Source organism: Muscardinus avellanarius (genome assembly GCF_963383645.1).
Source record: "Muscardinus avellanarius genome assembly, chromosome: 13".
Taxonomy (NCBI): domain Eukaryota; kingdom Metazoa; phylum Chordata; class Mammalia; order Rodentia; family Gliridae; genus Muscardinus; species Muscardinus avellanarius.
Genome location: NC_137799.1, coordinates 36,436,743 through 36,457,981, shown reverse-complemented (window position 1 = coordinate 36,457,981; position 21,239 = coordinate 36,436,743). Strand labels below are relative to the sequence as shown.

Genomic DNA, 21,239 nt, shown 5'->3' with positions numbered 1-21,239 from the left:
TGGGCTCCAGCCCCAGCTCCAGGAGTGGCTTCTGACATACTTTGATCCTAGAACTTTCCTTCTCTCCTTCCCTACATTTAAAAATTTCCCTTTTCTTTCCAGTCTATTTTCTCATCAGTTTATCCATACTCTCTTGTCTCATGGAAACAATCCCGAGCTGGCATTTCCCCCCGCCAGAGGAGCACCTTCTATCTGGCTCCCTGCCCTGGGATGCTGGCAGAGCCCTTCTACTGGTCTTGGAGGTTCATGTACTACAGATCCCATGGCCTGGGGTAGGACAAGGAAGGGAACCTGTGATCCTCCTGTCTCAGCCTTTCAAATACTGGGATTACAGGCCACCACACCTAGCTAGTAAGACCCTATTTAAAATAAAAAATAAAAAAAGGGCTGGGAGAGTAGCTTAGTGGGCACCTTGGCAGAAGTCTTATCCGCACAGCCTCTCTGTGGACGGCAAAGCTGCCAGCTGCCATGTCCTATCCCTGAGTGGACAGGCTTCCCTGATGCAGAGGTGGCTACTACCTCTTCAGCAGCTGGACCCACTTCCCAGCCCACCTGCACTTCTGTCCAAGAGCTGGTGCCTTCAGGGGAGTGGCCACCACAGCCCTGTAGACCAGTGTCCCCAAGTCCTGGTCTCCCAGGGGCTGGGTTTTGTATCTGACAGGCATCAGATCCTCTGGAAGAACTAGCATGTACTCTTTTTTTTTTGTACTGTGGATTGAAGCCAGAGTTTTTCTGTCTTCATGCTAACCCCCCAGCCCTTTCTATTTGAAACAGAAACAGGGTCCTGCTAAGTTTCTGAAGGTCTCACTAAGTTGCTAAGTCTGGCCTCAAACCTGTGATTCTCCTGTGTCAGCGTCCCAAGTACTGGGATTGCAGGCATGAGCCACCGTGCCCACTAGCAGGCGCTTTTGGAATCTATAAGAAAGCCGCTGGTTTCTGACCATTTCCCCATGTTTGCATCTTCTGCTCCAGAGGCTCTCGGGCTGGGGAAGAGACCCTCGGGGGACACCATGGGTGAGTCTCAGGGGTCTGCAACTCTCTTATAACATGAAAAAAAACACACACTATGTTTTCAAGACTATCTAAACAAAAGTCGCCTGCAGCCAGCTGCTTCTGCTGAGGCTGGTTAAGGAAGAGGCGTGAGGGTGCGTTCTGGCATCAGCTCCACTGCCCGCTGAGTGGCTGAGCTACCTAGGACGGGACCCTCTGTGCTGAGAGCCTACAGCTGCTGAAGGATGGGGCTAATCATAAGCAGCCCACTCTGAGGCTTCTGCCTGGGCTAAGTGAGATGCCGGAGCCCTATACTCAGCCTCGCGGGATTTTTTTCCTCCCTTTTTCTTTTTCTTTTCTTCTCCTTCTTTCTTTCTTCCCTTCTTTCTTTTCTTAGGGTACTGGGGGTTGAGCCCAGGGGCATTTTACTTCTAAGAGAGATTCCCAGCCCTTTTTACTTTTATTTTTTACTTTGAAACAGAGTCTTGCTAAATTACTGAGGACCCCTCTAAGTTGCTGAGGTTTAGCCTTGGACTGCAATCCTGTCTCAGCCTCCCAAGTACTGGGATTACAGGTGTGCGCTGCCACCTGCCTCAGCCTCACTTAATGGACATCTGCCCCTATCAGCTGGACTCCAGTTGCGTGACTTACCGGGTGGCCCTGTGAGTATCAGTGATTTATGAGAAAAAACAAAACAAAACAAAAAAAAACAAAGGTGGATGTCATGGGGAAGTGGTGTGTTAGAGCTTAGAAGGCATGCTGAATAAGCGAACTTTTCACTGGAGTTTAAATAAGGCAGAACAGTGTGAGAGCGGAGTCATCACACCAGGCTGGCGGAGCTCACAGGAACCAGCCCCGAAGCAGTCTGGCTGTGCTAACGTGGCGGCTGCTATTTATTTTTCAGCAAAACCTCATCTGTGCCATGCCATCGATGGTATTAATATGATTAGTTAAATTGGCTTTGTGGCTGGGCGTGGTGACACACTACTGTAATCCCAGTACTTGGGAGGGTGAGATAGGAGGATCGTAGGCTCATGGCCAGCCTCAGCTACTTAGTGAGGCCTTCTGCAACTTACTGAGATTCTGTTCAAAATAGAGAATAAAAAATAGGGCCAGCGGTGTAGCTCAGAGGTAGAATGCTCCCCCCCCGCCCCAATTTCCAGCAAAACACACACACATGCACAATTGGCTTTGTCATATTTTTCTTTTAGTGATATTAAGGAATTAACCCAGGGGAACTCTACCACTGAGCTACACCCCCAGCCCTTTTTATTCATTTATTTTAATTTTGAAGCAGGGTCTTGCTAAGCTGCCCAGGTTGTCCTCGAACTTACCATCCTTCCTCCTTGGCCTCCTGGGTCTCTGGGATTAAAGGCATGCATGCGCAGTGGCTTTGCCATTTTGTTTGGGCTTCATTTGTATATTTTGTTGGCTTTTTTTTTTTTTTGCTATGAAGGCACTAAGCATGAGTTTATAACTAATTTGAAAATATTTAGGTAATTTTATAAAAATATTTGAAGTCAACATCATGCTTTAAAAGGTGTCTATATGAGGCCTTGCTGTGGGTCTTTTCCACTGAATTCCACTAGAGGGTAATCAACTGTCTTCTCTTTGCACAGAAATGCTAACTTTGTATTTATTAGTGCAGACACTGGTCAGTTACAGGTTTGGGCGGCCAGGACAGCGGAGAGCTGCCATGACCTGGAGAACCAGGGTGGCCGGCAAGTAGTCCTTCAGCACCACAGAGCACCCAGGCTCTGTTTCAGTAGGCTTGGTCCACCCCTAAAGCCTTGGGTGTGGAGTTTGTGATCCAGTTGATGGTGGTGTTACTGGTATTGTTTTCTAGTGTTTCTGCCACTGCACTCAGTCTTTGGGAATGATGGCTCTGCGGGATAACTTGTTTCCTGGCACTTACTGCAAAGGCTTGGATATGTTTCTCTAACAGAGGCTCCGGGGCCGGAAGCTTGGTCCCAGCGTGGCAGTGTTGAGGTGGTGCAAACTTTGAGAGGCAGAGTTGGTGGAAGGTAATTAAGTCATGGGGGCATTGCCTTCGGAAGGGATTTGGGGACATGAGTTAGTTGTCTTGAGATGAGTGGTTATAAAGTGAGGTCACTGCACACCTGACCCCTGAAAGACTCAGTCTTTTCTCTTCTCTGTCATGTTGTGATCCAGCTAAGGCAGATGTATCTAGGCACTGCTAGACCTTGAGCCCAAGTGAAGGGATCAGAACTCAGTTTCTCCCTTCTCATTTCTCTGCTGGTGAAGAGAAGTCAGACCTCTGAAAATAGCTAGCAGAAACCCTGGGGAGGGCTCTGGCTATCCAGGCTTGGTAATGATCTCAGCCCTGAAACAATCGCTGTGTCCAGGGTGGGAACAAGGGTAGGGGCTCTAGATTCCCTCCTGATTGGGCCCCATCCTTCTACCCAAAGCAGGCCTGTGCCGTCAGCGGGCTGAGAGCGGGTCCAATGAACAGAGCTGCAGTGGTCACTAGCCTGCTTTTAGGTCCACCCGACTCTACCTTTCCCCGTCACCAGCCTCTAGGCCTTGAGTGCTGGTCCTAGGAGATCGTGGTAGAGAAGAAATTGCTGGGTCCAAGAAACTTCCTAGAAGGTCAGGTCTTGGCTGGTGCCCCAGGGCTGGCTGATTCTGGAACCTCTTCCTATCCTCCTCAAAGAACCCCAGAGTTGTTTCTATGGCCCCGCATAAGGAGGCCTCCAGGCAGAGCTTTCTCAAAGGGCTTTGACTCCAGAATATCTATCTTTCTTTAAGATTGAGGGGGAAAAAATGTGTGTGTGTGTGTGTGTGTGTGTGTGTGTGTGTGTGTGTGTGTTGTAGTATTGGGAGTTTGGGAGTTGAACCCAGGGATATTCTACCTCCAAGCTACACCCCCAGCCCTATTTTTATTTTGAAACGAGGTCTTGCTAGGTTGATGAGAGTCTCACTATGTCCTGAGGCTGTCCTCAAACCTGCAATCCTTTTGTCTCTGTCTCCCAAGTACTGGGGTTACAGGTATGTGCCATCATGGCCAGCCAGGGAAATAGTCTTTAGTTAATGTTCACCTCAGAAATGAGCCAATCATCACAAAAGACAAAGAAACACATTTATAAAGCGAATGAAGCGCAACCTAGCTCTCTAGGCCTTCCATTCAGACCCCAGTGCACACAAAGCTTGCTCCCCGAGGCCAAGCCGGCCACGAAGAACTCTAGAGATGACCACAGTGAGGGTTTTCTTCAATGCAATGGGCACTTCTCCTTTCAGATGTGCTAAGAGGAAAGACCACATCTTTTCAGCAATGGACTTCACATTTAGTGACGCTATATGGTGATTTCTAGAGTCTGAGCCACTGAGAAATAGCTCCATGTCACAGGGTCTCCTGGATCTGTCTTTCTACCTGGGTTTCTATCTAGATCAAATGTGAGGAAGTGGGCTCAAAAGAAAAAACCCAGAGTCGCAAAGCCAGGACATCTGAGTTCCATACTTATCCTCTCATGACCTTCTGGTTGACCTTGGCTCCAGCCACTGGGCCTCATTTTTTTCCACTGGTACAATGAGGGTTTGAATGCGATGATCTCCACAGCCCTTCTTAGCTCTAATTCCTGTGAGCCTTCCAGGGAAGGAAGACAGTCAAGGCTCTGACTATCCCTGCCTTTGTTCTGGGCTCATTGGGTAACCCCGAGGAGTCCATCCTACATGCCACACCTGTCCGTTATCCCTGAGCATCCGGCATCATGGAGGAGGGCTGTATAAGAGGTGGTGTGGTAGGAACGCAGTAGGCCAGGATTCAGGAGGCCTGCTCGTTGGCAGGCTCCATTATAAAGGTGATGAGGCCGGGAAGGAGCACAGGGTGCATCTTGATAGTGCATCAAGGGCTGGGGTGAAAGTTGGGTCTGGGAGGCAGTGGGTTTTCCATGCTGGTCAAAGAACCCAACTTGAACTAACCCAGGTGAAAAGGGCAACCATTAGAAGAATAGAGGATCAGGTGAAGGCCTTTAAGAACAGCTAACCAGAAACTCAGACCCCATTGGGACCCAACTTGTGCCTCTTTCTCTCAACTGGCTCCATTTTTCTCTTTTGTTGCAGACTAAATTTCTCCATATGGAGGAGTCCTGGGGTAGGGATTTGCTGGCCCAGCTTAGGTGAGGTTCCCAGCCTTGGATCAATAAGAAGCTGGGAACGGTTATGGCAGCAGGAAAGAGAGAAGAAGTATCTGAGGCAGGCCGCCCCAGAACTCTCCCCTAAGTTTCTGAGCAGAGGTATATGGCCCCACTCAACCTCAATTTTGAGAAAGGTAGGCATTTAAGATGAGTTTTTTTTCTTCTTTTATTCATAAAAACAAATTTGCAACAATTTATTAAAAATCGATACCATGCAGTAGGGGGTAGGAGAAACTCATTTACATTTGATTCTGGCAGTTCCGGTCTAATTTAAAGCATTTGTGCACTAGTATCATTGGAGAATGCCTTCAGGCCGAAGCCTCTTCAGAAATGGACGGTGTGTTTGCTGCATATAAAAGAACAGAACCATTAAATAGCTAGAGTCACTTCTGTGGGTCTTATTATTTGCAGGGAAATTAAAAAAACAAAACGGGTGAACCTACCGGGTCAGTAAGACAGAGAATGTATCTTGTGGGTTAACCTAGAAGAAGACGGAGCACGTTTGGGAGACACAAAGGGTCACAGACACACGCTCACCTCCGGCAGTCCGATACTTTTTTTTTCCTGCTATGCTGGATAATATTTCTACAGGTATTTTGTGTGTGTGTGTATGTGTGTGTGTATGCGTGTGCATGTGTGTGTGTGTATACAGTATGTACAATTAATTGTCTCTTTCCCTTTGAAAATTTAATGTGATCCTTTAAATTAAATTTGGTTTCAGTGAAATCAAGAAAGCAAGTCAATACTGGTAATACACAGTGAGTAACGACAGGAGTTTCAGTGTCTAAACAGAGAAGGACTCGACTTGACCTGTGATGCGTGAACATTTTATTTTTTTTTCCCCCTAAAAGCTACAGTACCTCCGTAACCTCTCTTTGAGGGAGGGGAAGGGGAAAGCTACGCTACGTGAGCTAGGGTGTGTTAAAATGTTGGCGATGGTGATTCCCGTGGGCCCTTTCATCAAAGCCTGGCGGTGACAACAGTATGTTCCTGACTGCAGTGGTTCTGGGAAGAGATTATTGCCTGCCTGTTGAAGCTGCCATTAGGGTTCTTTAGGGAGGGAGCGGACCGCTCAGTTGTGCAGACGTCCTGGACATGGTCATTCAGGCCTGTCTCTGGCAAAGAATGAACCTGCCTAGGAATGTCAAAGGAGTCGTTGGGAGCCTCCCTCCAGCCGGGTGGTCTGTTCTGGGCAGAGGGCTGTGCTGGAAGCTTCTCTGGGCCGCACCCCGGCTGTAGTGAGGGCTGAAGGTCATCGTTACACTGATACCTCACGGGTCAGGGCTGCTTGCTTCACTGTTAAGGACAAAGCTTTCCTGGATAAGATCAAGTTTTTGATCCTCAGAGTGACCCTGTGAGGTAGGCAGGACGGGTGTTATTTCAACCCCAACCTGTTACAGAGGGGAACTGAGGCTCAGAGAAACACTCATGACTTGCCCAGGGTCACGTGGGGAGTCGGAGGGGACTGAGGACTTGAACCCAGGTCAGTCTGACTCCCAGGCCAGTGCTCTTGGGGGTTCAATTAAAAGGGAACAGTGATCTTATGGATGGGAATCGGTCTGCTGACTGATTGTCCCCAGAGATCCCAAGGGGAGAGCTCGCTGGCTCACATGGATGGAAGGCTGCCTTCTGGAAGCCAAGGGAAGCCCTCAGCCAGCACATTCTCTCCCCCCGACAACAGGGATGTCTTTTAGCAGAATGTCCTCGATTCACTTTGGTCAGAAACAAAGTCTGTGGAAAACCAGAAACGAAACAAAATCCCAGCCAGCCCTTAGGCCCTGATGGGAGACGTTAAAGTGCACAATCTTCCTTCTCGTGTTTGCTGGGCACGGCATTTCGTGATTAGCTCAGGGGGTCTCCCGTATTTCCAGAAACACTTGAAAGGAACACGAGGACATGCCGGCTTGGCGGGTGCTTAGACTGTCAGGGAGTGCCGCAGAGCGAGTCTCTGGTGACCTAAAGCCCCGCGGTCCCCAGACCCGGTGTTATTGTGTTAATGTGTGACGTTTATCAGAGAGTAACAAACATCTCATTCCTGATGGAGGTCCCCCCAGGAACATGCCAGTCCGCCTGCTTGGTACCCCAGCCCCAGGGCCGTGCCTGTTTGCCCTTCCTGCGGACCCTCTGCCCCTCTGCTCCGGGGAGGCTGGGCTGGGCTGGGCTGGCTGCAGGGGAGCTGGTGGCCCCAAGCCCCTTCTCCCACTGGTGGGAGGGCCCGTGGGGCCCCAGGCGGTGGTGTGTGCTGAGTGCGTGTGCGGAGGCTGGCTCCTCCAGAGCCCTGGCCTCTCCCGCGGCTGCTGCTCAGGCCGCTCAGGAGTCTGGCTGGAGTTCCAGGCCTCTGTCTTGTCTGCATTTATTTATTTTTTTTGCAAGTTTCAAATATCCCAGCTCCTCGTTTGCAGACATTAAGGAAGAAGTCTTTTCCATTCTTCTTCTTTGTGAAAGAATAAGAACTTCACAAATAAGGCTCGAGGGCAGGTGCCACGTCCCCCGTCCTGTCCACGTGAGTGCCATCGAGCAGTCCCCAGAGGCGGCCGTGGCACCCCACTTCTCCACGGCCAGACTGACGGTGCGCCTGCGGCAGACACCCCTGCCCAGCGTGGTGCGTCCCGGGGGAGGCCCCGGCCCCAGGCCTCCCACCCTCACAGGCCCGAGACCATGACTCGGAAGGAGGGAGGCACGTGTCTGTGGCGGGGGCTGGCCGTGGGGCTGACGCAGGGACTGACGCAGCTGGCGTCCACGCCTCCGATGGACGGGAGGTAGGCGTGGTGGAGGATGGGGAGCTGGAGGGACAGCCGGCGCTGGATGCTAGAGGGGAAGAGAGGAGCGGGGTTAGCGAAGGCTGGCTGGCTGCTCTCCAGAAAGCTCTCTGAATTTGCTTTGGCTAAAATAAAAGCTGATAATAGGACCCTCTTTTCCTCTGGATCTGAGCTCTGTCCATCCGCTTGTCTAACCATTTAGCGGTCCTCCAGGTATTTCCTGAAGGCTCCGGTGCTGCTTCTGCCCTGGGAATAACCAGGGAGACCGGAAGGAGCCGAGCAAGGAGGACGCGTTCTTCTCCAGCCTCCTCCAGGCCTTGGCGGTTATTGTCAGTGTCTGGGCAATATTACGAAGGACTTCTGTTTTGTTGTTACTGTTGTTTTGTTTGGTTTCCTTCTAAGAGGGCTTTGCTGCCAACGCAGACATTCCACTTCTCTAATCCTACAAGCCTCCAACAGGTACAGCTTGCTCCTTCCTCACGCCCCCTTGCGGCTTCTATCCCTTCCTGCTGGCCCAAGTCCCGCAAGTTCCTTCCTGGCCTTTGGGCTCTGGTGACCAGTGTTACCTGTCCAACACTGGGAAGCCACAGAAGGGAAAAGAAGGCAGGCCTGGATGTGGCCTTGGGGGCTGCCTACAGTCTGTCCTCTCTGAACCATCCAGGGGGGGTCTTCTCTGCTCTCCTTCAGTCCCTGCCCTCACTTTCCCCCAAACCACTGCTCCCCGGTGCTGCGCCTTGCTGTTACACACGCTGTTCCCTTGCCTGAAACACTTTTGCTTTATGTCTCGACCTGAGCATCCAGTTTATTTCAATATTTATTTATTTATTTATTTATTTATTTATTTATTTATTTTGTGTGTGGTACTGGGATGGAACTCAGGGGCATTCTATCTCTGAGCTACACTCCAGCCCTATTTTTTATTCTTTATGTTGAAACAGGGTCTCACTGAGTTGCCAAGGGCCTCACTAAGTAACTGAGGCTGTCTGCGAACCTGGATGCTCCTGTCTCAACCTCCCTAATTGCTGGGATTACAAGCGTGCGCCACCACGTCCAGCTATTTTTATTTTTTTGAAATTGGACATTGACTGTAGGGCCATTCTACTTCTGAGCTGCCCCCTCCCCAGCCCTTTTATTTTGAAACAAGGTCTTGCTAAGTTGGTGAGGGCTTTGCTAAGTTGTTGAGGCTGGCCTCAAACTCGTGATCTTCCTGTCTCGGACTCCCAAGTACTAGGATTCCAGCTGTATGCCACCATGCCTGGCTGTGATCCAGTTTAACTATCTTATTTGTGCTAACTCCCTCTGACAGTGAGCCCCTTCCTCCCTGAAGCCTCTAGAATCCTTTGTAGCTACCAAGAAAGAAGCCAGAAAAGGCTGGCATGGGACTGAGTTGAAGGAGTGCTGCTTGCATGCCACTGAGGAGGGACAGCAAGGGAAGAAGGAGCTGCCCCAGATATCTCACCGCCACACCCTCGGCAGCCTCAATGACTGTCATGTGAATAAGTCACTTTAATTGCTGGAAAGGCGGATTTTGGGGGACATGCCCAGGCAATACTCCCCCGCTCTGCTCAGCCGTGTCAGTGCAGTTCTCTACTGCCCAGTTAGGGACTGGGTTCTTCTGCTTTCTTGGGTCTCCAGTGCCTGGCCACTCAGGTGCAAACAGAACAGAATGATCTTAGTGAAACTTGGGGGGCCAAAGAAGCGCTGTTGTTCCCATCACAAAGACAGCTTATGTTACGTGCTCATAGAAACAGAAGCAGAACCTGGGAAGCTAGGGTTCTGGCTTCTATTAATCCACACGGCTTTGTGGTGGAGGCAATCAATTCATGGGGTTACCTCCTCCCAACGGGGTGTGCCTGTGGAATTCATTTAGGGCATAATGAGCTCTGAGATCAAGGGTACCAAGGTAGTGCTGTCCCCAGTCCCCAAGGACCTGCTGCCCAGAAAGGCTTCTCCAAAGAGATATCTTGCAGGTGTGCATGGGACCAGAGTACTAGAGATCCCTTTTTGAAATGGAAGTTGACCCTAGATGGTGTTGGGCTTGGGAGAGGAGAGCATCCTGTCTGCATACCGAGGGGAAGGCTATCTGCCTAGCAAGGTGGCTGCGCCAAGGGCTTCTCTGCCGGGATTCTGGTCACCTTTCTGCTCCATGTTGGAAGCTGTAGGTCAGGGGACTCACAAGGACCAGCCTTACCCTTACGGTGCCCACACTCCAGTGGGGGCAACTGACTGGGGAACCGCTGACGGTGCTGGGTAACCGCTGGCAGCTCTCTGGTTGGCTGTTCTGCTGGCCAGTCCTGGGACTCACCGGGTGAAAGGCCATTCACCTTGACACTCTGTGGAGGTGGCGATCTGGCTGCTTTCTCTGGCTCTTCTCTGTTTGCCACTTTCCCAGAGGTCAAATTTCAGTTTACATGTCTAAGCTCTACATCCAATTTAATATAACTTGGTTATAACAAAAAATGCCGGTGGGAACCACACTAACCAAGAGGTTCAGGTCTTTGCTTAGCCATCACCTTCTCCTTCAGCCTTCTCTGACCACCTTCCCTAAAACGGCACCCCCAGCCTCCTTCCCTGCTTTGTTTTTCTCCAAAGCATTTACCATCTAACACACACTGTTTTGCCTTGTTATTATCCTGCCAGATAGAATGGAAGCTCTGATAGATATGGAAAACTGTGGAAGAGAGGGAGCTTTGTTTGCTGTCTTCATTGCCATCACTCATGTCTGACAGTGATAGGTTTCAGTGCATCTCTAAGTAAATACATTTCCCAAGGTCACATCTTACACATAACAAAGGTATTGGGCTGGCTGTAGTGGAGCGCATGGTTATTTGATGTTGGAGAGGCCCAGGCCCAAACTCTACTTCCTGTGCTTAGCAACTGGGTAGGCTTGGGCAAATCACCTCCCCTTTTTGTATATTAGTTTTCTCATCTGTAAAAAGGAACATTATAATGTACCTTGCATTATGGGATGGCTGCAGCAATCCAATGAAACAATGGGCGTGAAAACAACTCAAACGGTCCACGTGTGTCTGGGGACGAGCTCTCTGTCATGATTGTCACGGAGGAGGTACTTACTGTTCTGGGGAGTTTATATCTTCTATGGGATCTTTGCACGTTCGCGAGGGCTCTGTGGTGTTCCACTGTAGCTGGGGGTTTTGATCGAGGTGATTTTTTAAAATGGTCTTTCCCCCATCTGAATGCAAAACAGCAAGACCACAACAAGTTCTGTTAGGACAGCATTTTATATGTCAACATGCAGCCTTTAGGATGTTACTCAAGGAGACAGAATGTAAAAGAGCCCAGCCTCCCTCTCTTCTCTGAGTCAGGGTTTAAGCAGCAGCTCTCCTGAGACCAAGGCAGAGCGCTGAGCCTCTGCCCACAGCAGTGTGTCGGGGAGCGAGCGGGGCCTCTACCCTCTTCTCCAACAAAAAGGGGGACTCTGTAAGCAATATAACCTAGAAATGAGAGGTTTTGATGTGAAAGCCCTTTGCACTGGTGCATAGAGATGTAATGACAAAGGGAAAAAATCCCTTGAAGGTATATTTTTGATAAGCTTGGCAAAGATTAAAAGAATAACAGCCAGTAAACGACTAGTGTGAGCATAACTTGACACACATTCACTGGGGAGCACTGTCACGATGTAGCGAACACTATAAAAAGTGCCTATTTTTTTTTTTTACCCAGAATTTCCATTTCTAGGAACTGTCCTAAATAAATAATCAAGGATATATGCAAAGATATATATAAGACATTCAACTCCGCATCAATTATAATATCAAGATGTTGGAACTAATCTGAATGTGTCCAGCAATAATTAAGTATTTACAAAAATTCTGGGACCTCTTTTCAAAGGAGTGTCATGTTCCCCAAACCAGGATGACATAAATCCTCCCCACTCTCTTTGCTCTTCAGAACCATTTGGGGAGGCTTAAAGAAATATGAAAATCAGCTCCCATCCAAGAGATTTGGGTTCATTTAATCAGGAGAGGAGCATTCTTTGTGTGTGTGTGTGTGTGTGTGTGTGTGTGTGTGTGTGTGTGTGTGTGATACTCAAGATTGAACCCAGGGGCATTCTACCTCCAAGCTATACCCCCAGCCCAATATTATTCTTTATTTTGAGACAGGGTTTCACTAAGTTGCAGAGAGCCTCACTAAATTGCTGAGGCTGACTTTGAACCTGTGATCTTCCTGTCTCACCCTCTCAAGTACTGGGATTACAAGTATGTCCTACCATGCCCGGCTGCATTCCTGTTTTTGATTCAGCGGGTGACCTCATATGTATTTCATTTTGCACCATGTGGGTACCATTGATCCTATTATTCATAGATTCTATATTTGCAAACTCATCTACTTGCTAGAATTTATTTGCAACCCCAAATCAGTACTTGTGATGCTTTTGTGATTTGTAATTTGCTGACAGGCATAAAGTGTCAGACATTTTGAGTTGCCTGAAGCCCAGCTTCTCAGCCAAGGAGATACTTTGCCTTTTTGTTCAGCTTTTCTACCATAAAAAAATACTTTTTTTTTGAGGTCTATTTAGTGACACATTTTTCACTTTTTCTATTTAGTACTTGGGATCACACACACTAGGCGAGTGCTCTATTATTGAACCACATCCCAGCCCCAGCATGTCTGCTGGTGACTTTGCTGTTTAAAACAGCTCTCAAGTATAGGGCTGAAATGCTGTCTCTTGGTACCAAGCACCAAGATGTGCCTTATGGAGAAAATACACGTGTTAGATAAGCTTCTGTCAGGCATGTGTTAGCCTGCTGTTGACATGAGTTCAGTGTTGATGAATCAACACTATATTTTAACTCTAAGCAAACACACAGAAAGCAAAAGTGGTTGCCGAGAATGTCTACCTGCAAGGTGCTCATGGGACCCTCACCCTGAAATTCCATAGGAGTGATGGCTCAGCGTTCCCTCAGTCACTGTTCACGGTGACAGAACACGAGCACACCATGGCCGGGGTGAGAACTGGCTGTACGTCTACAGTGCTATGTCTAAATGAGTCTGCCCAAGTCCCTGAGTTGAACTCGATGCAGTGAGAGCTAAGAAGTGGAACCTTTAAGAGACGATGAAGTCACGAGGGCGAAGCCTCCATCTCTTCCACCACGCGAGACTCAGTGTTCCTCCCCCGAGAGGACGCCGTGTCCGGGTGCCTGCCCAGAGCACAGACCAGGCTCTTGCCAGTCTACCTGTGCCTTGATCTTGGATTCTCAAACTCCAGAACTGTGAGAAATAAATTCCTTTTGTTTACACACCTTCCAGTTTGTGGCATTTTGTTCTAGCAGCACAAACAGACCACGACACAGGATAAATTCCAGCGGTGAAGGAGTGGGTCAAAATTTCTATGGCAACCAGCAGTGTTTCGGAATGCCCCCTTCTCTGCCCGCTTCCGTGCGCTCTTAGCAACTTCCTGATTTCTCACCTTTGCCAGTCTGATAGGTGAGAATGGTACTGCGCTGCCAATTTAATCTGTATTCCTTTAATAAGGAGTCAGATTGAGCATCTTTTCATAAGCGAGCGAGCTAGTTGTAATTATTTTGTGTGTGTGTGGCGCTGGGGATTGAACCCAGGGGCATTCTGCTTCTGAGCTACATGCCCAGCCCTATCTTATTTTTATCTTGAAACAGTGTCTTGCTAAGGTACTTTGAACCTATGATCCTCCTGTCTCAGCCTCCCAAGTAGTAGGCTTATAGGAGTGCACCACTGCACCTGACTAAAATAGAATATTTTGGCCATTTTCCTTCTTCCCCTGCCCTCGTAGTGGGGACTGAACTCCGGGGCCTTGTACATGCTAGACAAGTGCTCTCCTACTGAGTGAGGTCCCCATCTTCTTCTTGTACTTTCTTGGGGGAATGCTCTTTTGCTTATTTCTTTTGGGTTGTTGATATTTTTCTTATTAATGAGCATATAATTATGTATATTTTGTATATAATTATATATAATTTATCCTTATATATAATTTGCATCTGAGTTAAAATTTTTTGGCTTAGTTTGATTTTTTTTTCTTCGGGTCTGGGGATAAAACCCAGGGACATTCAACCTTCGAACTATACCTGCCCTATTCTTTATTCTTTATTTTGAAGCAGGGTCTCACTAAGTTGCAGAGGGCCTCACTAAGTAGCTGAGGCTGTCTGTGAACCAGAATCCTCAGGTCTCAGCCTCCCGAATGCTGGGATTACAAGCGTGCGCCACCACGCCTGACTTAGTTTGATTTTTTTAAACATCCTTATAATGGCATTTGCATTATGAAAATTGGCTTTATTTATTTATTTTAAATTAACTAATTAATTAATTTTGGTTGTATATTATGTCATGTTTGGTTGTATCATAATTAAGAAAACCACTTAAAACAATAAGCATTTAAGCTAATTATAGTCTTTCTCACCCGCAAATAATGTTGTGATGAACATCTCTGTTCACACGTCTTTGCCCACATGGATGTGGCAAGGGGCAGTTTCCTGCTATGTAATTACTAGATCAAAAAGTTTAACACAGCATTTGGAGAGAGCCAGCCAGACTTCTGGAACAGCACAGGAGAATCTCCACTTCCCAATGTTCTCTTATGCACACTGGTAATGTTTTTATTTTATTTTATTTTATTTTATTTTATTTTATTTTATTTTATTTTTTAAAAACAGTGTTGGGGGTTGAACCCAGGCCTCATACATGCTAGGCAAGCACTCTACCACTGAGCCACCTCCCTGGCCCCACATACTGGGCAAATTTCAAAGCTTTAGGGTAACTTTAGGTGGGGAAAAAGTGGTCTGTGTTATAGTGTGTGTTTTCCAGTTGGTGAGGTTGGCATCATATTTTATCTTACTGACCATTCTCTTCTGTACACTAATGAAACATGACTCAGAGAAATAAACATATGTTACTTGAACAAAAGGGGATAAAAGCTCGCAGTGGACTGGAATCTCTGGGCCACATTGAACACATATAGCCCTGGACCTGAGGGATGAGAAACTGGCCCAGGTCCAGGTCCAAGCCAGTGGTGCGTGTGCATGTGTGTGTTTCTGAGCAGACATTGAACTGTAGGAGACAGGGGTTGTAGGTGTCCCAGCTCTGTATGTGTGACTTCAGACCAGGCCCTTGGCCTCTCTGAGGAAGATGGTTGTCTGGCATTCAAAACCCTGGTCCCCGTGTCCAGGCCCCACCTCCTCTTACCTGAACTCTCTGTGAAGTTCCCAAGATTGAGGATGTCATTGAGCTCTTGGTAGTGGTTCTGTTTAATGTACGTGGTCTTTTCTGGTGTGTCCTGAAGCTGCATGGTGACCTCTTCCAAGTCTTTGTCCAGCTGGAAGACAACACTGCAGCTGAGTGGGAGTCCTCCCCCGGCCCCTGCCTGGCCCTGAAGCCAGCCCAGGGTGGGCCAGGCCTCTGTGTCTTGGAGAGGAGACGCATACAGGCCCTGCCACTCTTGTCCAAGGAGAAGGACCTGGGCTTAGCAATTATATGACCTGTGTAGGCTTCAGCTTGACAGAGGACCCGAGCAAGCCCAGGGAGGCAGGGCAGGGAGAGGGAAGAGCTCCGGCTGTGCTGGGGACAGTCCTAGGGGAAACCCAGAGCTGCCTCTTACTTCTGTAGACTGGTTCATGAGACTCATTTCCTTACCTGTAGGATGGGGGTAATCATTGTATCTCTCTCCCTTGCGGGAATGTTGTAAAGATTGAAGGAGGTAATGCATGGAGTGTCTAGTTCAGTGCCTGACACATAAAAAGGGTAGCCTGCTACTATAGTAATACTACCATAATCATCACTGTTACTTGAGAGGACCCTCGGTGGGGCGGACAGGTACTCAGGATCAGCTCCGAGCCTCAGACTGTTAAGGAGACTCAGACCAGCAGGGGCTCGTGCAGAGGAGTTGATCAGGGTTGGTCTTAGTCCTGCCCAGGTTCCACACAAATCAGGTGCGAGCCCTGGGGCAATTCATTCCCACAGGGGGCTGGGGAGTGAGCGTTCTAGTGGGGAGTGAGTGGTGGTATTGGGATGGGTAGTGGGCATCATACTACAGTATAAGGGAGAGACCTTATAAGCTGTAAAGTGCTGTTCTCATCTCAGGAGCACAGCCATCATTTAATACATTTTCAGCTTCAGGAGGAGATATTTTTGTGTGTGTGTGCAACTCACACGGCAGGGCTAGTATTCAAGGGTAGGAGGAACAGGAGGCTAGATTGTGACTCAACTCCAGGATAAACCACCACCATTTTAGGAGTTCTTATGGTGGCCGGAGTTTCCTACAACGAGTAAACTCTCCTCTTATTTTCTCCTCCTTCCCTCCCATTCTCCTCTCTCTTTCTTTCTTTATTTTTGTGGTATTGGGAATTGAACCAGGGGCATTGTCCCTCTGAGGTATACAACCAGACCTAATTTTTTTTTTTTTTTTTTTTTTTTTTTTTTTTAGCCAGGCACGGTGGCGCACGCTTGTAATCCTAGACTTCAGGAGGCTGAGACTGGGGGATCGTGGTTCGCAGACAGCCTCAGCTACTTAGCGAGGCTCTTCCCAAATCAGTGAAACCCTATTTCAAAAATAAAAAGATTATAAAATAGGGCTGGGGGGGGTGTAGCTTGAAAGTACAATGCTCCTGGGTTCCATCCCCAGTAGTGGGCATGCACACACACACACACACACACACACACACACACACGCACACACACACACACACGCACACACGCACACACACACACACACACACACACACATTACTGAGAGTCTTGCTAAGTTGCTGAGGTTGGCCTCAAACCTGCAATCCTCCTGTCTCTGTCTCCCAAGTCACAGTGAGTGAACTCTTTGTTGCTAGAGTGTTTGAGTAGAAGTGCAATGTAAAGCAGAGGTGCTAACAGCAGAGAGGCCCAACACTGCACCTGCAGTGGGCTCTGAGGGATAGAAAGCTTTCCTGCTCAACGCTGGGGGCTGGTGGTGGGCGGTCATTCTGGGTACAGAGGCCTCTCTGAGATCTTTCTGTGGCAGGTCACCATGAGCCCACCAAGAGGCTGTCAGATCTAGCAAATAAAAATATAGAATGCAAAGTTGCATTTGAATTTCAGGTAGCAAAAATGTCATTTTTCTTGATCTAAGCATATTCCAAATATACTCAACAACGAATACAATATTCAATACATGATTTGAGGTATATTTATACTGATACAATTCACATTTAGCCAGGCATCCCGTATCTAACTGGGCAACTCTACTGTTCCCTCCTTCCTTGCCACTGTCCAGCAAAAGGGGACATCCCGAGCCTCTACTGTGAGTGTGCTCATGCGAGCTCTTGCCAACGTAACTGGAGCAGAACCAAAATGTGTACAATTTTCGTGTCACTTGCTTAAAAGGCCATCTCTTGTGCAGACTTCCTGTCTCACCCTCTCCTGAGACTGAGAACAGGGCATGCCTTCCGCCTGGCTTCACCTGGGGGTGGCAGGAAGCCAGAGAGGAGGAACCTGGTCTAGCAATGACCATGGAGTTCTCCAACCAGGAAAGCTCTTCTCAGCGTTAGGTGAGAGACAGGGAAACACATTTCCCATGGGCCACCCCATCTGGGAGTCTCCCTGCCCTTGCAGCTTAGCCGCTCCCTGACTGACCCTGTGCTTTGTCCTTCTCCTACCTGCTCAATGAGTCAGCCTTCCTCTATGAAAAGGATATGAGCCCATGGAGCATGGGTCCGGTCAGACCCCCTGACCCAGGACAGGGAAAGAAGACTTAGTTTTTCCCTCCTACCCTAAAGAGTTGAGAGTTTGAGCCCAGTGTGGTGGGGCATGCCTGTAATCTCAGTATTTGGGAGGCTGAGATAGGAGGATCGCAGGTTCATGGCCAGCCCTAGTAAGTTGTCAAGGCCCTCAGCAACCCAGTGAGACCCTGTTTCCGACTACAAAATAAAATAGGGCTGGGGAATGTAGGTTGGAGATAAAATGCCCCTGGGTTTAATTCCAGAATTTGAAGTTTGGCTTGACACAAAGAAATCTTGCTTCTCTGGAATGATCCAGGACCAGTTAAGAGCCCTCAGGACAAGAGTAAGGAGGGCTACAGCAAAGCCTCTCCCAGAAAAGGTCCTGCCGGCTTCCTCTTCTGCTGTGCATCATGTGGACATGGTGGGTGGGGGTGTCTAGGTATGGCCCATCTGGAAGCTCCAGATCTCTGAAAACTACTTTTTTTTTGGAGGTCTTGAATCGGGCATTGCTGGACTCCAAAAGCTTGGGCCAGGTGGGCAACGGGCCCTTGTGAGATCTGACAAACTGCTTCTGTCTGGTTGGTGTTACCCTGGCGCCGGCAGAGGGACCCTGGGGCCATGTGCAGGGTGGTCCCAAGGAGCGTGACAGGAGGGACGGCTCTGGCATAGGCCAGAGCACAGCCTGGTTGCCAAGTATGACAGCAAGACGCACCTCTGTGATCTTCATCCGCAGCCGGTGGTTTTCCGACTGCAGGCCCTCCAGGCGGGATGTGCTGGCCTGGTTCACGCTGGTGACCGAGGTGGACGTTTTGGAGTCTTCTTTCTTCTGGTTCTGAGTGAACTGGAACCGTCTGTTCTGAGTGGCTGCGTCTGGGTTTGTTCGCAGAGTGATGAGCTGAAGGGACACAGCGGGCTTGAGGAGGGCCGCCTGCGTGCCTCCCAGCCCCTAGCCTCCCTCCCCGCAGGTCCCACGCTGCGGGCCATCAGCCCAGGAAGGCCACCGGCTGGGAGTCAGGGGCCTGGCTCAAGCCAGCCTCTGCCACTGGCCTGGAGTGACCTTGTCCAGGCCCCCTTCCTGTGGCCATGTCTCAATGGTACTGAGCCCCAATTCCACCCACATCCCCAACCATTGGGGAGAAGCCACCCAAAGGCCCCAACTGAGCCTCACTCTGCCTTCGGCCTTGTTTCTGGTGGACAATAAGCCCTGGAGAGAATACAAGAGAGGGACAGCAAGGCCTCTGTTGGTTAGACCCTCGATAAGTCTGGGGACAGTCTGGTAGCCAGCTCTGTTATTGGCAAAGGCTTAAAAGAAAAGCGTACATTTGTTATCTTACAGTCTCTGCAGGTCAGGAGTCTGGGTACAGCTTAGTTGTATACAAAGACATTTTTGATGATAAAGTTGCCACTTGACCGGGATCTTACCCATTTATTCTAGAAAGGTCTCTGGTTTGTGGCAGGCTCTGGACTCGGTGCTGGAAAGCAGGAGCCAAGAGAGCCATCGCTTCCTTACATCAGGACCTCGTGGTCCAGAGGCGTGGGGTGGGGACACAGAAGGGCCCAGCCCTCACCAGGCCCGAGGTAGCAAGGACAGGGTGCCCACCAGGTGTTGTGGCCTGGGCTGGGCTCGGTGGAGGAGAGTGGGTGAGGAAAGGGAAGTCCAGGGGGCAGGCAGGGCATATGCAAAAGCAGGGAGGCCCAGGGCTCGGGGCACTAGGGGGAAAGGCAGTTTACATGATGAGCAGGGCTCTCTGCGAGGACTGGAGGAGCCCTGAGGGTCCCGAAAGCCAGCCTGACATTGGGAGCCGTGGAGCCAGGAGGGCGATGGGGAGCTGGTGAGGGGCGCAGCAGAATGATACAATTGGAGCTGGGCTTAGGGAACCATCCAGCATCTTTCACACGATGGAGAGGGTTGGAGTGCGGGCCAGGAAGTTGTGGCGCTGGCCTGGAGCTCGGGCAGGTGTGAACAACTGGAGGAGAAGGAGGGCGTGTGTGGCAGAGTCCTGAAGGTAGGCTCTTGGGATGAGTGGGTTGGGGACTGCCTGGGTGTCCAAGAGGACAGAGGAGGCACCATGGGCAGCCTCTTTCCCTACATGGACCCTGAGTGATTGCTCTTCTTCCCCATCTCTGCAGTATCCTCCCCCTTTGGGTCAGTAACTCCTTCTGCCTCTCTCCTTCCTCTCCCTTTACTCTTGAGACCCACTGAAGTCAGGCTTGCTTCCATACACAGACCACCCTGCGGCATCCCAAGAGGTCAAACCTCTGGGTCACTTGCTTACTGCTATGTTGGAAAAATATCTCTTCAAGGTAGTCCTGCAGGTCAGCCCTTCAGATAAATGGAAAATGTAAGAGGATACTAAGAATGGTTATGCCTTTTGACCCAATCATAACACTTCTATGACGGTATCTTAAAGGAATAATTTGAAACAAGGAAAACAGGTTACATAAAAATGTTCATTTATAATATAAAACAATCTGAAACTCTAATCTCACCAAGAAGGCATCAAGTGGACATACAAATTATGACCTCAAAGAAAGTGAAGGGAAGGAGGCAAACTACCAAATAATATGTGTGCTAGAGTGAAGACCATATCCTAAAAGCAGCATCTCCTAGCCTTTAAAAACAGAAAGACCATCAGGGAAAACATCAAAAACGCTAATACTGAAAAACATCTAAGCAAACATCAGCAGTTCTTGCTAATTTGGGAGTGATGGGACTAAGTGGGATTTCTGAAATTCCTGCTCTTCTCTGCAGTTTTAAAACTCTCTATAATGTGAGTCGTCCTTGCCATGGTTGGGATTTGGCCTGAGTGTGTCCCCAAGGGCTCATGAGTTGGAAGCTTGGTTCTCAGGGGATTGGTAATGAGATGGTGGGACCTTTAGGAGGAGGGGCCTAGAGGGAGACTCTTAGGTCATTGGGGGTGTGCTCTAGGGAGATAGGTAGTTAGGGTGCAACTGAGGTCGTTCTTAGGAGGACAACTTGTTACAAGAGGTGGCCCAGCCTCCAATATCCTCTCTGGCTTTGTCTCAACATGCCATCTTTTCCTCCCACGGGTACTCCTGCTGTTGTGATGTCGTTTACTATGAGATCCTCACCAGAGCTCAGCCAGTGCTGGTGCTATACCCCTGAGCTTCCAGAACTGTGAGCTAAATAAACTTCTTATCATTATAAATTTTAATTCCCTCAGGTACTCCATAACAGTAACAGAAAATGGAGTAAAACAGTTGACACCATCAAAAAAGAATGCATAAAAATTTAGAAAGTGGAGAAAGCTAAGGGATGGAGTCAGAGGCCAGGGGCCTGGTACCTTTGGCACAAACACCAGGCAGAGGGTGATGGTGCTGCAGAAGATGATGACCAGGGCGACGATGCAGAACTGCACGTTGGGCTGGTCCCGGGTCAGGAAGGACACGGCGGCCCCGATGATGCACATGATTCCCACATTGTAGACGCTCATCCCAATGTACTTGCTGTCGTTGAGTGCGGGGATGCTGACGTTGCGGGTCTCCCAAGCTAAGAAACAACCGAACAACTGAAACGGTGAACAGAAAGGGGAGATGATCATTACCAGGTGGAGGCACACACTCGCGACTCCAAGAAATTGCTTGCTGGAGAGCTGCTCAGGCAGTAGGGGCGGGGTGAGGGGCTTGGCTGTCAGCCA

General features: G+C 49.2%; 1 protein-coding gene across 1 annotated transcript in view; it reads right to left on the bottom strand.

The window, feature by feature from the left end:
• Positions 1–7,786: 7,786 nt before the first annotated feature.
• Positions 7,787–21,239, bottom strand: part of GABBR2 (gamma-aminobutyric acid type B receptor subunit 2) — a gene marked incomplete at both ends in the record, with an annotated part of 372,345 nt that continues 358,892 nt past the window's right edge. Inside the window, 5 exons of the mRNA XM_080708508.1 lie at positions 7,787–7,952; positions 10,979–11,096; positions 15,080–15,209; positions 18,293–18,475; positions 20,886–21,110. Of these exons, the coding sequence (XP_080564634.1) occupies positions 7,787–7,952; positions 10,979–11,096; positions 15,080–15,209; positions 18,293–18,475; positions 20,886–21,110 (822 nt within the window). The remainder of the gene's footprint in view (positions 7,953–10,978; positions 11,097–15,079; positions 15,210–18,292; positions 18,476–20,885; positions 21,111–21,239) is intronic.